This window comes from Anopheles stephensi, chromosome 3 (genome assembly GCF_013141755.1).
Source record: "Anopheles stephensi strain Indian chromosome 3, UCI_ANSTEP_V1.0, whole genome shotgun sequence".
Classification (NCBI taxonomy): Eukaryota; Metazoa; Arthropoda; class Insecta; order Diptera; family Culicidae; genus Anopheles; species Anopheles stephensi.
This window is the reverse complement of record NC_050203.1, coordinates 60,134,645-60,150,485: the sequence shown is the minus strand read 5'-3', so window position 1 is coordinate 60,150,485 and position 15,841 is coordinate 60,134,645. Positions and strand designations below refer to the sequence as shown.

At 45.9% G+C, this 15,841-nt stretch overlaps 2 protein-coding genes across 7 annotated transcripts in view; both read right to left on the bottom strand.

Moving 5' to 3' along the window:
* Window positions 1–15,841, bottom strand: part of LOC118509848 (protein dimmed-like) — a 50,125-nt gene that overhangs the window by 12,555 nt on the left and 21,729 nt on the right. The gene's annotated exons all lie outside the window — the stretch shown is intronic.
* LOC118509844 (uncharacterized protein K02A2.6-like) lies at window positions 8,332–13,507 on the bottom strand. Of its 5 annotated transcripts, XM_036051042.1 has the most exons (3): window positions 12,835–13,179; window positions 12,444–12,769; window positions 8,332–10,404 (listed from the first exon to the last, which is right to left on the bottom strand). In XM_036051042.1, exons 2-3 carry the CDS (start codon window positions 12,448–12,450, stop codon window positions 8,609–8,611), a joined length of 1,803 nt encoding a protein of 600 aa, XP_035906935.1. In that variant the 5' UTR covers window positions 12,451–12,769; window positions 12,835–13,179; the 3' UTR covers window positions 8,332–8,608. The 5 variants fall into 5 exon arrangements, with proteins under 5 accessions (XP_035906935.1, XP_035906934.1, XP_035906932.1 ...); XM_036051041.1 differs by having other exon boundaries at window positions 12,444–13,179; XM_036051039.1 differs by lacking the exons at window positions 12,444–12,769; window positions 12,835–13,179 and having other exon boundaries at window positions 8,332–9,334; window positions 9,509–12,437.

The following is a 15,841-nucleotide window of genomic DNA, read 5'->3' as shown; positions in this document are numbered from 1 at the left end:
ATAATTATATTCTGCCCTTCCACTACTCTGCCAACAATAAGTGCCCTAATCCGTCATGGGGACAGTTGGCTTCATTAGGCACAATTAATCGTGGCGCAAAAAAAAAAAAATCGTGCCTGCAAGCCGGGATTTGAAGTTGCGGTCATGACGATGGTGGTCATCTTCGTGGGCTTTTTTTTGTTTTTTGCTCGTCATTTCCAGCTCGTTTGTGCAAACAGACTAGACCGGTGTGGAGTGCGGAGGATTTTTTTGGGAAAACGTTGCCCTCCCACCCAACCTTTGCCTGTGGCGGTGACTTGCGGTGGTGATCTGTTTGGTCAGAAGGTGGTTGTGGGGTGGCAAAAATGGCAAAAAATGATTCTTATTTTTCAACCAGAACTTGGCATTAGCGTGGACGCTCGGTAAGGAGCACGTAACAAACGATCTGTTTGCTCGTTTGTTCTTTTTGATGAATTAGGACAAGAAGCACTGGGTGCTTAACGGCGCTTTGCTATCTGATGTAGCAGCGGACTAACCGGTGGGTCTTGTTTGTAATGTATTATTAAAAATGTAGTCCATTTTCTTGAAAACACTTCATGGCTTCAAGAATGTGGATAGGAGAAGGCCATACGTTTTATATATTGCATTCCTTCCAGCACATCCTTGTCTGCAGCGTTTGCTAAAAAACCCTCATTTTAATGCTTCGGAAAAGGTGTTGTACCCACAGTAAAAACAGAAAATTGCTTTCCAATTGCTTTTCTACATCACGATTCACGGTTCAACCTTTTTCGGTTTTGTGATTGATGCTTGATTTGATTACGCTCTCAAATTTATCTAAAAGGTGTTCTTTTCGGGACGTTTCTGGTGTCCGGTCCGGAATTAGCCGCGCTAGGGATCAATTTATTGCCTTGCACCTGTATAGGGAATGTATTTTGGTAATACTTGCTAATAAAAGGACAGTAAAAAAAATCCTGAAATATTTCCGCTACAACGTTTCTCGTATGATTTGGGACAGTATAATTCCAAATGAAGATACGTTGATAATCCTCAGTTTAATAAAGGCCAAATCAAGAACAATAAAATGTGCTATAAAACAGTATTTTTGTTGCGCAATTTAAATACACAATTCTTGGTCTAGGTGCAAACGAGTTCAACGTAATTCAAGACAATTTAAAATCCCTTTAACTATTCATCCCGATACGAAGACTAAAGTCACGCGAGACTCTTCCTACTTTCAATGCCCGGTTTGATGCAAAGTTGCAGCATCCGCTCGGTGTGCAGATGCAGTCTTCCACGGTGCGATTAAGGGTCATGGATAAAGAGCACAAATCGTTACCCCCGGGGACAACCTTGACACACATAATGCCTGCCTGGCAATGGCAAAGCAAACGACCAGGCTGAATGCATGAAACGCATTTTAATAGGCGCGTCGAGAACGAATAAACTTTAATGTTGCTCACCGTAACTGGGGTAATGCACATTAACTTTTGTTTTTACCTGTGTCGCGTGCTAGAAAATCGCAATCGTTTGGGTATGAGTGCTGAATGAATATTTTTAAAAGCAGCAAAAAAAAGTTTTTGTACCCTAATGCATGTCAAAAATAGGTTAATGTCTACCTAGTATTAAGAGCAATTGCAGTAACAGCAAATTTCATGCTATTCTCTGTGATAACAATTCCCTCCACTATTGTCTCTGCAATCTCTGCCAAAAAATGAATGAAACAACATTTTAAAATGTTTTTCTAATTCTTTGTTATTTTTATCTAAATTTTGAGAGAAATATTGTGCGTTCCTATAATTATTTTGTTGTATTTTAAAGGTCATCTCAAATAAAAAATACCTAAAATGTGTTAAAATAAAATTGAAATAAACATTGCGATCAGATTGAACAGATATTGCATACTTTTAGGCGTCTCTAATTTGTCACAGCCGTTGGCATTATATTGGAATTATATTATACTGGCCCTTTTTTAGAGACAACTATACTAAACGAGATAACATAAACGATCAAATGTCCGGAACGAGAAAAGCTCGTCTTGCTCCGGTTTCTCAATTGAATAACAATTTAATAATTGGATTGCATACTTGCAGGGGCAAATTTCAAATATGTCGGTTATTACGTCAAGATTAATTTCATGATCAAACTGATGAGAAATCAATGAAACTGACCAGCAATTGTAATAAAACAAATAAGCAATAAAAGCTACAAAATGCAAACATTGCTTTAAATTATCACACAGCTGTAGAGTAGAATGAATTGTACTCGGTTTGGAGTGCATTAAGTGAACAATATATTTCCTTCACCAGCAGTACATTCATCTAGCCGGATGCACTGCAGACACAATCACACAAGGCCGTACAAAGTGTTACAAGATTATCTCACCACCCAAAAACAGAATGGCCTTTTGGAAACACGTTCAATGAGCCGTTCCGTGGTAGCTATTATTAACTTTGTGCTGTTTAGTTTAGGAATTGTGTCTTTGTGTCCTTACGAGCCTTATAGGATAAGCGTACGGCTGGGACTAGTAGTGGAATGTGGTACAAACATGGAGCATTCTAATTGAATTTTTGAAAGGTAGTATGACATTGTTTGTGAACATTAGAAGAGAAAACAAGAAATTACAGGTAAAAAAGCATGATTTTGAAATACTCAAAATATTTAAAATTTCTCTTGATAAAGTTCTTTTAAAGCACGGTTGCCCTTTAGTATTTGCGCGACTGGCGCATAGTGCAACTGCATTGTTCTCATTCTCGTTATCGTTTTACGATCGTTGTCGTCTGAACCGCACCACACACACACACGCACTCACCAAAGCCACCCATCTCGAAGCACGTTGGCGGCGTGGGAAAAACGGATCCAGTACCACTCCGTAGCCTCTGTGCCGTACCCCGTTACGCCTCTCCCAGCCGTCGTGCCAGTTTGCACATTCCATTCTGCACCTTCTGCATCCGGTGCACTTTCGCCTCGGAACCGGACACCACTCCAATAGCCCACGCTCGTGTGCTTGGGCACCTTGCCGTGCCTCGGTACCGGATCTGGTCGCATAAATCATGACACTGGCTGGCATAAACGTGAGCCAAGCCAAAGGTCAACAGAGATCGTGGCTTTCCGAATCGGCTGTAGCGTAAACCTCGTCGTATTCGCGACGACCCGTTCGACACGTTCTCGGCGTTCACTGGAACGGTACGGTGGATGGTGCGAATTGCTGGTACGACCTGGTTTGCTGCACTTTACCAGTGGTACAGGATTACCAGGACGTGGTTTGCCGAACGAGCGAGCTATGCCAGCGCCCAGACCAGACCGGAGCGAACGAATTCGGGATCAGGGATACGATCATTTACCAGGAAGCGCAAATTATTTCCATAAAACTTTCCCAACAACCAGGCCGCTGGCGTGGGCCGGACCAACGAGACGAAACACCACCCGTCCGTTCCATTACTTCAGTATCAAATAATTGCCTTTCGGATGATAATGAAGATAATGGTGTGACTCGCCCTTTGCAGTGATTAGCCTGCGTTCCCCGGGACTTTGGTTCGTTGGCCACCGCTCCGGCTGGCGCTGCCGTAATGTTTTGCCCCGGTTCCGGTTCGGTGTTGCCAAATTATGTCGGGAACACGAGCAGTAGAATGGGCGAAACGTGGCGTGAATGGAGCGAGCGTATCGCAAAATGAAGACAATCGCAATCCGCGTGGATCGCTAGCGTGGCTAGCGTTCTGCCCGGGAGGAACCTGGGACGGGTGGCGGATGTGGCGAATGGGTTGTGCCTTGTTAGTGTAAGAGTTTATCATAATCGCAATCGTCGCTTTATGCAGCCAGCCGGGTGATGCTGATGCTGATGCTGCCGTCACAAACCAGCTAGCGCTCATTGCATATTCAACGGGCTGCCGTGCTTTAGATTGTTTTTAAGAAATTCTATCCATCGGGCATCTGTAAGTCGTATGCTCTATTTTTGTTTTGCTTGAACCAATCACCCAACAACCCTTTTTTGCGCCGTACCTATCGGGTGGTTCCCGACAGCAAAAGATGGACAATTTAGATGCCTCCGGGTTTGACGATTGAACTTGCGACCAAGCAAGTCTACCTGACAGCATCCCACTGACAGCATGTTTGTTGGCCAACCAATTTGCCAACCGGGCCTCCTGATTGCTTCCCACCAACGGTCGGCTGAAGCCGTCGCTATCATTATGCTGATGGCGTTCGTGCATCGTTTCGGCCCCTGGCGCCTCGGCCCGGGGCTGATTCCCGGGAATGTCGTCCTGTGTTACCTTGTTGTGTTGTCACCAAACGCGGCCAGCTTTTGAATGTGAATTCTTGAACTCTCGAACCACGAAGCTCGCTCGCTTCCGCACCATATCGACTGTTACGCAAGTGTTGTTTTCTTTTGCGTTGCTGTTTGGTCCGCGAGCGAAGGAACAGCTAAGCGTGCCCCAAGCAGAAACGTTGCCCGTTCCCGTGAACGGCGCTGTCTTCCGGCAGAAGAAAATGCTTTTTTCCGCTCCTCATCAAACTTTGCTTTGCTCGCCCCCATTTTTGCTCACTGACGAAGCGAACGAACCAGACTCAAGGACGAAAAACAAGTCACCGAAACCGAAGTTGGGGTGGCGTTGGGGACTGAGAACCCCCAACCCCTCGCGGAGACCCTTGGGGGACAAAAACAGTGCTTAGAAAAGCACAAACAAACGACGGTGTCAGACGGTGCGCATAAAATGAATTAATTTGAATGAATTTTTCACACTCCATCCTCATTTGCCACAAGAGGAAAAAGAAAGAAGAAGAACGTGGGGTCCTGTGAACGTCCTGCGGCGAACACGCCGGTACCGTTTGCTGGTGTGTGTGTGTGGTTACGGTTGGTGTGAAAAATGAAACACCAAACTGTAAGGATTTGCTTCACGTTTTTGCTCTCTCCCTCTCGCTTTATGTTATGTTTTTCAATTGTTCTTGGTAGATGTTGTTTTTCTTGTAGTGATGTTCGTATCTGTGGGTGAACTGCTTCCGGTTAGTTTGGCTCCGTTTGCTGCAGAAAAGTGCATCAACACACTTCAGCTGAAAATCAAGGTCAGTGCTGCTGTAATGATGGGAAGATTGTCTGTGGCGGGCAAAACTTTGTCCTTAGCGGCGGACGACGCTTATCAATCGCGCTCGCGGAACGGCTTAATTTTGTCTGATAACTGCTTCCCGTTTCTAGACGGCAAGCAAACAAGAGAGAATGGTTTTTTTTTTTTATAGGTCAGTTGGGAAGTACTTTGGAAGTACTTTAAGGTTGACAATGCTTATGTCTAGTAATTCAAGTGCTTTAAAATTATTCTTTTATTCGTTTACTCGTATTTGAACAATCTTTTTCAATTTATTATTAGGTTCGAATTTTAAAGCGTGTCCTTTTCTTCAAACTTTTTGCTGATTCTCTCTGAACTAAAGTAATGGATTCAATTTTTGTTCTAGCATTATGTTCAGGCTGTTCTATCGGGGTGGTCTGGTCTTCATGCTGCAGGACAGGGGTACAAATCCCATTTGGACAGCCTCCAGTTGTAAAATCCAGTCACAGAAAGCCAGAAATGGCCTTGGCCAGACCTTACGAGGTTGTGTAGTGCCACCGAAGAAGAAAAAGTTCTATCGCAGGCCGGTAATCAATCAGATATGACTCAACAGTAGTCTTCTACATTTTGCACCGTCTAAGGTGTATAGACCATATATTGGTTTTATCTGGTTTATTAGGTTTACCAAGGTTAAGGTTTATCTTATCAAAATATTTGCTTCCTTAAAAGTTCTTCAACGGCAGACTGTAAGGTCTCAAGAGTCCGTTTAGGGTTTAGGATTGTTGTCCTTTTTTTAAACCATACTTTAAGGATTCGGCCGTACTCCATTCATGTTTGTTCTATTTATCAAGTTTTTTTTCTTCCAACTTCCGACAACTTCTGATCGTTGAATCGCTTAGTCAACTTGCTATTATTTAGTGGTTGTTTTATTAAAAATACTTCCCCAATTTCCTCGATAATGCCACACACCACAAGAGTCACTTTCTGTGACTCTGATTCTGTTGTCAGTAACGGGTAAAATTCTCAGCTCACTAAGAAAATCGCTAACAATTCCTTATTCAGCAATTGCTGCAATTGTTTGTAGGTCTGGTCGAGGCTAGAATATTGTATTAGTTGATCTTCCAAAGTTTGGGTCAAGGTCTTCTACTGAAATACTCTTTACTAACATTATTCTGTTCTATCCGAAAAGGAAACCAGGCGTCATGCTTTGGGCCTGAAGAACTTAGCAAGAAAGCCTCTCGTTTGCCCAATCGTATTTAATAGATCCCCAATTCCTGAATTGTACAGATCGTTTCCTACGTATAGGTCCACATTGAAAGATCGTCATGAGGCATGTGTCTGTTTAATACCTCCTATCGTGCTCGCCTCTGCTACGAACTTTAAGGCCTTCTCATCATTCCTTTCTCTTTTCGAAGGTGTTGACGGATCCATTAAATTCTAAGCCAACTTTTTTGGGCCCAAAATTTCGTATCTAGTTTAAAGTAAAAATTAATTCTATCGCTCATGTTTAAACCCATCCATGTTTTCCCTAGCACCACCCCCAATAACCGAAACCCACACGTAATCCCTGATTTCGTAGCGCTATATTTCCCCCCGCGCAAAAAAGTCACGTTTAGCTCCAACCATGCTAGAACAATAAAAACTCATGATTTCATTGTACTGCAAACCGAAGGCACGTGAAATTCTCGATAAATCCTGCCACAGGCCGGAATCACGGCATTGTGACGCCATTTGATATCCTTTCGGCTGTGTGTGTGTGTTTTTTTCTGCTTACTTTTCATTTCGCGAAAAATCTCATAAACATTTTTCATTTCTCCACACAGCTTCAGCAAGCGGCATCCCCCGCTCCCAAAACAGGTCCCCGAATAGCATTGTCAGAGAATGATTGGTGTCTTAGGCTGCTGGGCCTAGCGTCTGCACGGTGGATATCCGACCAGTGGTAGGATGCATTCTAAAATTTCTTCCTCATCTCCTGCCACACGCGCAAGAAACAATTGCGTGTAGAGCATTCAAATTCCATGTACGGGAAGCCATTTATTTTGGCTTTGTTTCAGGTCTAGGCATCGTCTAGGTGAAATGATTCGCTCGCTTTGCTTTCGTTGGTTGATTTGGATCCACAGCGAGACATGAAAATCAAACTTGTGGAAATGTTTGCGTTACAAGAAAAGGGAAAATGGTCTTGCTATAACCGGTTAGAGTAGAAATTAATTACTCTTATTTGATTTCATTGTGGTTAATTTCAAGCACGGTTATACCATTTAATTTTCATTTAGCTTCTTCCCTTTAACACATTCAAGGGTTATCATCGGGTCGTTTGCTAGCATTATTCAAGACCAACCTTCCGCTTCGTTTCCTAGGAAACCCAAGCAAAACTTCTCATCACTTAAGTCATTTGCAAGACATCTTCAAGGTGGTTTGAGCGGAAGTGAATTTTCGTGTCCTTGGATGCCTATCCACGATTGAATAGAAAGGGAAGTAAAAGAATCCGGCAAACAAATTCTACAGAACAAAAAACTCCCTCCGCATCAGTCAAAAACAAAACCAGCTCGAAAAGAAAACCGAAAAACAAAAAAACGAAACCGACTCGGGAAAAACAGTTGTGGAAAAAAATACAACAAAGCGTGAAGTCACCATTCCCACGTTCGATGCCGTTCAATTTCTAGCCTCCCGGCCCGCGACACTTGACTTGATTCTCTTTTGGCTTTAGTGCCGAGGAAAAACTGGAAAGTTTTGAGTCACTTACGGCACAAATCGGGTTTCGCTTTGGTGTGTCGTATGTCTCCGGCAGGCAGGCAGGCAGCCAGTTTCAGCTGACGGAACAAGAACAAACGAAGAAAGAAAGAACCGGATTTGAAGGAAAAAGGGCAAAAGTTCTACACACAAAACTGCTTGCCGAAGTTCGTTGGGGTATTTTTTGCTTTGTTTTCCCCGTTTCTCTGTTTGTTTTGTTTGATGGTGTGTGCGTTCGATTTGGTTGTGACACTTTTGTCTGTGTGTGTGTGTGTTCAGGAACTCATTTTCAATTTCAAAGTATTTTGACGAACAGTTTGAACAGTGGAAGGAGAGAACAAAAGTTTAGCAAACGAGAAATGAATGAAGTCAATTTGAAGTGGAACAAACGGTGAAAAAAAGCTGTACAAAATGATCATTAAAGCACGATGATAGAGATTACAATACAAATCAATAAACAAAACCGTTTTAGGGTAAAAATATAAAACTTCTCATAAATTGTTTGAAATAGCCAAAAAAACGCAGTTCAATGTAAATTGCTTTTATGTTGGTGATATCGGGGGAGACAATGATGCCGGTACGCGGACGATTGCGGTTTACAACAAATTAAAACTTATTTATTACATTACACTTATTACGCTTATTACACACGCACACACACACACACGCTAAAACTTCGCTCGTCTAACGCGTCCTGTCTCGGCAGCGGCTGGATCAAGAAAGAGGCCGATCGGTCCCGAAGCCCGAACACGAAGGATGAACCGCATGGCACGTCGATCGCTGTCATCCGTTGACAGGACCGAGTAACGGCGTTACGGTCCGGGCCTCCGCTGCTTGGTCGAGTATACACTCAACACCTCCCCCTTTTAATTCAGCCGATACGCGCTGAACCTACGAGGCAGTCTTCTAGTCCTAGAAGATCGTCGTGGTAGCTGTGTCTGCTGGGTGTTGCTGCTGCCACTAGACGAAGCCGCTCGTTGTACCTCCGGTTGCACGGATGATGCTGGCGATGATGCCGGTGCTCGCTGAACCCCTGTCAGCGCCGGTGCTGCTGAAGATGAGGCTGGCTCCGTTGGCAGCGAAGCGGACGGCGACTGCTGACGAGACGTCAAACTCATCTCATCTAAAAGTAAACTAAGGGGAAATTGGTGCTGATCCATCTCGTTCCGTTCTGATGAGCTAGCGACACGGCGGCGGAGCTGATTCACATGACGCCGAAGTCTTCTCTGGTCGTGCGACACAACCTCGTACATGACGTTGCCAATTCTGCGAGCAATCCTCCCTGCTATCCAATTCCAAGAGTTTGCCCGATACACCTTGGCATACACTAAATCACCAGGCTGGTATTCACGAAAGTCATCCTTCGCTGTAGACTCCGATGCTGCAGGAGGGCGCAATAGATGATGAATTGTCCTGGTCGTTCTTCCAAACATCACTTCGGCTGGTGTGCGCTGGTCCAAAGCAGGATTTGGTGTTGAGCGATACGTGAGAAGAAACAAGTCCAGGGCCTCTTCAAGGGACACGTTCCTCGCCCGTATTTTCTTCAGTGATCGCTTGAAGGTATCCACAAATCGCTCTGCCTGGCCGTTGGACTGTGGATGAAAAGGCGGTGTGCGAACATGGTCGATGCCGTTACACTCACAGAACTCCTTGAAGGCCTCGCTGGAGAACTGGGTACCGTTGTCGCTGACCAATGTAACTGGCGGTCCAAATCTGGCAAATATTCCTCGCAAAATAGATATTGTAGCGAATGAGGTAATACTTGCAGTTTTAATGATTTCCGGCCACTTGGAGTAGGCATCTACCGCAATCAGGAAATAGGCTCCCTCCACAGGTCCAGCGTAATCGATGTGTACGCGGTGCCAAGGCCCAGGTGGCTTCGGCCAACATGATGGTATCTGGGATGGTGGTGATTTCGCCGCAGCCTGGCATGCTTCGCATGAAGCAACTCGATCGGCGATGTCGCTGTCCAATGATGGCCAATACACGAAACTGCGTGCAATCGCCTTCATTCGCTGGATGCCCGGATGCCCTTGATGAAGCTGTCTAAGGCATCTCTGCTGCAAAGCTGCGGGAATCACAATCCTCTCTCCGAAGAGGATACAGTCGCCAACGGTCGTCAGTGCTTCCCTTCTGTTGTGGAATTGGGCCAATTCCGCACCATAACTGACCTTGCCTGGCCAACCCGATTGGACGTAGCGGTACAGTTCGCGCAGTAGAGGGTCCTTTTTCGTAGCTGCTGCAACTTTCGCGATCATGTACTCCTGCTCCGGTTTCGCGTGCTTGCTGATGAGCCGCGACAGCAGGTCTGCATTGCCGAATTTATCCGTGGGTATGTACTCGATTTCGAAGTCGTATAGCTGCAGCGCTAGAGCGAACCGCTGCAGCCGGTTGGCAGTATACACAGGAATTCCCTTTTTTGATCCAAAGATGCGCAGCAATGGCTTGTGGTCGGTTTGGAGGCGGAAATGCCTGCCATAAAGCATCTTGTGGAATCGGGTTACTGCAAAGATGATAGCCAGTCCTTCGCGGTCAATCTGGCTGTACCCCTCTTCTGCTTTCGTTAGAGCCCGTGACGCGTGCTGCACCACCTTTATTGATCCATCCGGAAACTTGTGGCTAATGGTGGCTCCGAGCCCAACCGATGAGGCGTCTGCGGCTACTATGATTTCAGCCGTAGGGTCATAATGTGTCAGAAGCAGATCAGACTTTAATATTTCCTTGAACTTTCTGAAGGCCTCTCCGCACTGCTTCGTCCATACAAACTGATTGCCATCTTTCAACAAGTTATCCAGGGGGTATCTCAAATTCCGCATGTTAGGCACAAATTTTCCGTAGTAATTAATGGCACCCAAAAACGAGCGGACTTCATTCACATTTGATGGAGCTGGTAGGTTTACAATAGCATCAATTTTCTCTGGATTTGGTCTAAGGCCAGTACGATCAATTATGTGCCCGAGGTACTCTATCTGATGCGTCTTAAAAGCACACTTCTCAGCTTTGATAGTAAACCCAAATTCTTTAATACGCTGAAGCACCTTGTTGAGATTTTCATCGTGCTCTTCTTCAGTTCTTCCCCCGACAACAACGTCGTCCAGATAGCCAGAAGTGTAACACAATCCGGCGAGCATCGCATCCATTATCTGCTGGAACGCGGCTGGCGCAACCTTTAATCCAGGAGGCAGACGATTGTAAAGGTAAAGACCTCGATGCGTGTTGATCGTTAAAAGGGGCCTGTAACGCTCTTCAATCTCAACTTGCAAAAATGCGTCTGACAAATCCACTTTGCTAAAAAATTCGCAATGGGCCAATCTTGCAAAAATATCATCGGGGAGCGGTAACGGATATTCATGCGGACGCAACGCATCGTTCAACCCCGTCGAATAATCGCCGCAGATTCGAATAGCTCCACTGCTTTTGCGTACGACGACTATTGGTGTCGCCCATTCCGAGTAATCAACAGGTGTGATCACATTCATCTTGACCAGGCGATCGAGCTCTTCCTCTACTGTAGCCTGCATTGCGTATGCAACCGGTCGCTTCGGGCGGAACACTGGACGGCAATTATCCTTAAGCTGCAGCTTGATCTGCGCTTTCGTGCAAAGCCCTGTGCCACGAAAAACTTCCGGAAAACGGCTCTGCAACTCCTTGCAGAGAATCTGAATCTGTGCGGTCGTCGAAACTTTGGCGCAAAACACATCCATTGGAACGGCGCTAAGAGCAAAAAGGTCAATCAAGTCTGCTCCCAGTAACAATAAATCGACTTGAGCCACACGGATGATCGCCGGCTTTGTAGCATTGCAAATGGCAACCTCTGCTCTAAACTCGCCAAGTAGCTCCAGCCTCTCATTAGAGGCAGTCTTTGCGCAAACGGTAGGCTGCACCAATGACGGCTTCCCTACTTTCTCCCACGCTGAACGACCTATGACCGATATATCTGAACCCGTATCTAGCTGCAACCGGATGCCAACTCCATTGATGGAAACTTCCACAAACTTGCGACTAGCCCGTACGCTGCACACCGTGACGGTTTTAGCAAATCGCGTTGGGCGATAAAACTTTCGGCCAGCCCGATGCTTCTGCTTGCGGCAGCGTTCCTCCAGATGACCAACTTCACCGCATTCACGACACTTATGGTTAGTATGCGGACAATCCTTCACCCAATGCAAAGCTCCACAGAACCAACAAGGGTTACTTGGTTTTCCCGACCGGTCATCACGATGTATGGGACGCGAGCGCAATCCTTTGCCGCGAAACCCATGATGGCTACGGCGCGCGCCATTTTGAATTGCCAACACTCGCTCCTCTTTTTCTCCAATGATCATCGCATTTTGCTTCTTTAATGCCACCAGACGACTACACTCCGCCGATAATTGCTCGAGGGTGATTTCAGCATGTTCCTCGATACGCGAGAGCAGCTTTACCCGAAAATCTCTATCCGTGTCTTCTTTCAGCCCACATACAAAAATCAGACACTTGAGCTGTTCTTCACCCATGCGGTTCAGCTCAAAATCAACACATGCCCGATTGACTCGACATGCGTAGGCCAAAAAATCCTCAGCTTTCGTTTTGACGATTTGCATGCATTTGTAGCGTTTAGTTAAAAGGGATTCTGCCTTGCCGAAAATGGCCTTCAATTTTTTCACGGTAGCCTCAAATGTTAAATCGCGGGGATTACGGGGTAAAATGTAATTCACGAACCTCTCATGCTCCATTGATCCTAGCTTCCGCATAAGCATTCGTACCTTGGCCGCATCGTCAATCCTGGCTGCATCACTGACGAACAGATCCTCGTAGCGCGAGTACCACGCCTCGAACGTTAGACCGGCTTCAGCCTCGAAGCGGAATTCGGTGATGTTTCTCGCCAGCGAGTCCAGGATTTGCTCCGGATTGGCTGGAGCTGACCGACGCTGCTGCTGCGGCTGCGACGCGATTTCCGATACTAGTGGTTGCTGCTGTGATGCACTTGGCGGATGCACTACTGGTAGCTGCTGCTGCGATGCGTTTGTGGGCAGTGATGCTGGCGGCTGTTGCTCAATTTTTGTCATTAATTGGCGTAGAAGCTGCATTATTTGATACATTGTTGGCTCACCGTTTTGTGACACGCCTGGTAGCGATGGCGGGTGCTGCATCGAAGCGGCTGGAGCGAGCGATGGCGGATGAAGGCTTGTGGGCGCTGATGATAGCGATGGCGAAAAATGTACCGAGGACGCTTGAGATCCCTGCTGCTCGACCGCTGGAGCGTTTGGCGGGAGCGGTTGGCCGTATCCGGGTTGTAGTAACGCAGTACCCGGGGTTTCGAACTGCTGCGAGAGACGGCGCTGCTCTTCCTCCATCGATGAGTCCGTACGACGGCGTTTGCGTGAGGAAGGAATTGTTGCTCTGCGTGTGTATCACTTTTTTTTTTTACCAAATTTCCTCGTCGCCACTTTTATGTTGGTGATATCGGGGGAGACAATGATGCCGGTACGCGGACGATTGCGGTTTACAACAAATTAAAACTTATTTATTACATTACACTTATTACGCTTATTACACACGCACACACACACACACGCTAAAACTTCGCTCGTCTAACGCGTCCTGTCTCGGCAGCGGCTGGATCAAGAAAGAGGCCGATCGGTCCCGAAGCCCGAACACGAAGGATGAACCGCATGGCACGTCGATCGCTGTCATCCGTTGACAGGACCGAGTAACGGCGTTACGGTCCGGGCCTCCGCTGCTTGGTCGAGTATACACTCAACAATTGCACTAAACATTTGGTCCGGTTTCCTTTAAGCTTCTCGCCCCAATCCCATAAGGGGACGGGATATGGAATACGTCCTCGAACGTTTATGACACAGCACGCTTCCGGCTTTCACATACTGCACATGTGTCCCGGGTTGAATGCATTGTAAACTTTTGATTACATTTGAGATTAGCAATAAACTTACGGCAGCAGTTCTACCCGGAAGCCGCTGCCAGAAGTAATTAAGTCGATCGTAGACGCTGCTGATGACACTAAGACGGTCACGTTTGCAGAAGCCGTTCCGGGAGACGGCGGCTCGCCGGAAATGGTTCTCGGTGCAGCACTACGGTACTGCGGTGACATATCACCTCAAGGACCTCTCTTCGCTCCCCGGCATCGTTGCCGGTGCGACTGTAATTAGAGCTGTAAATCTTAAAACATTTAACGCTCTCCGGTGAAGCGCGTCGCATGTTCTTGTGTCTTGTTCTCTCTAAAGTGTCCTTAAGGATAGACGGAACGGGTGGCAAGCGGTCGATAGCTCCCGATGGACACGGGAGTTTGGAAGAAAGCTTCCTCGTTTTTTTTTGCGTCGGGTTGTAACATTTACCACAACCATTCCCGAGACCTGTTTGGGGGCAGTTAGGGCAAATCGGATTTCTAGGAACGTTTTGCCGCTCCATATTCTTTTCCCACCTCTCCTCCCCCCCAGAATGCCGAATGCCGTAAAATGACACGTAGCAGCAGCAGCAGCTAGGATGTGCTGAATGCTGGTAAGGTTTGACGTCCTAGAAACGACGAGACAACTCGAGTCAAGTCGCTGCCAAACTGAACCGTAAATATTGACATTACAGCGGATCGGAAAATCACCATCGATGGGAAGTTCGGACCGATGTCAATACCGGTGTTTTGAGCGACGGGACAAATCTTCCGACGTCGAGAATTCCCAAAGCTATTCGGCAAATATTTTAATTTGTCTTACCTCCGGTCTGCACCGCACCGGGGCCATTCGGGGTAGCCGTGAGATTAGGACGTCTGCCGTTCTGTGGGAAGGGGGGGGGGGGGGGGATATTATTCGGTTCGCTGTCGGTGCCCGTCGGACCCGGTGGTGTGGGCATGATGAAAACGTTCCGTGTTTATTACAGAGGGAGTTGTATTTCTTCAACACTGCTGCTTCTCGGTTTCGTTCGCTCCGCCCAGGCTCCCGCTCCTCTCGAGGGAGAGTTCAATCGAGTCGAGGATAGTGATATAATTTTACAATTCCCTGGCACTGTTGGTGAACTGGCCCGAGGGTGGATCAGTGGCAGTTGCTATGATTAACTCTTAAATGCGAACGGTGCCAATTCGGTGTTTGGCTTATTACGACGGAATGTTTAAAGATCGGCCCGGTTTGTTGCCCGGTTTGTAATCAACAATGGAGTGCTTTAATAGGAGGTCTTCAAGCAAGTCTGGTATGGAGGTGTAATGTAATGGAAGCAATAGTTGTAGCACTTGGTTTCATTTATTTGAATGCTAAAAGAAATTATAACCTTGTTTTGTTGATTTGTAAAGTAAAGCTAGAATATGTTATAAGAAGGTCAATCCCCAATCAAACAAGTTACTAAAGAAGTCTTGCGTGTTGCATACTATTAGGGGCAAAATGTTCTGTTTTATTTTCTTTAACTTCATCATTCTGTTTCATTTAAACAAGCTAGAATCCTTTAGTAAATGATTTTCTACACGTGTTGCATACATTTAGGCGTTGCATTTACTCCTTTCAACCTACGTTACGTTTCTCAAGCTGAATTTGCTGCAAAAGTGTTTTTTTATGAGCTTCAATGTAGAATTGTATTCAATTTAGTCCGAATCAAAGAAATCGCTCAAAGAATCTTTAAACCATTGAAAACTGTTACCATTGAATATTTTCATGTTTGGCCGTGTTGGATACATTCAGGAGTAAAATTTAGTGGATACCTATTAATAAAACTTTGCTTTAATAAGTTTGCTTTAATTTGCTTTAATAAATTAATAAAACTTGCTGTATCAAAAATCTCTATATTAACTATTTCAAGGCTAAATATAATGGAAGTTACATGTCTTGTTTGACAGTTTTTTGTTCAAATGGCGCCGTCGACCCGTTGCTCTAATATAAGAGAACAAAAAATAAAAAATAAAATGCAAAGCTGACCATTTAACGAACGCACAAGAATTATCATCCGGGTGCCGAACAGGATGTCTCAATGCTTTCGGCGATGTCTTCGGACGCAAATGTCCTTCAAGCTTTGCACTGTCATTCTGTTTGCCAACGTGGCAGTTTGCTTGCCGACTGGCCTGTGTAGCCAGCCTGCCAGCACAGCCAGCCGTCGCAACCATGACAGGAAATGGGTGGAAATAT

Coding starts and splice junctions, on each gene's coding strand:
- LOC118509844 (XM_036051039.1), bottom strand. CDS start 12,325: ATGCAAATCGTCAAAACGAAAGCTGAGGATTTTTTGGCCTACGCATGT. Junction 9,335..9,508: donor GGCCGGAAATCATTAAAACT/GCAAGTATTACC, acceptor TTTCATCCACAG/TCCAACGGCCAGGCAGAGCG.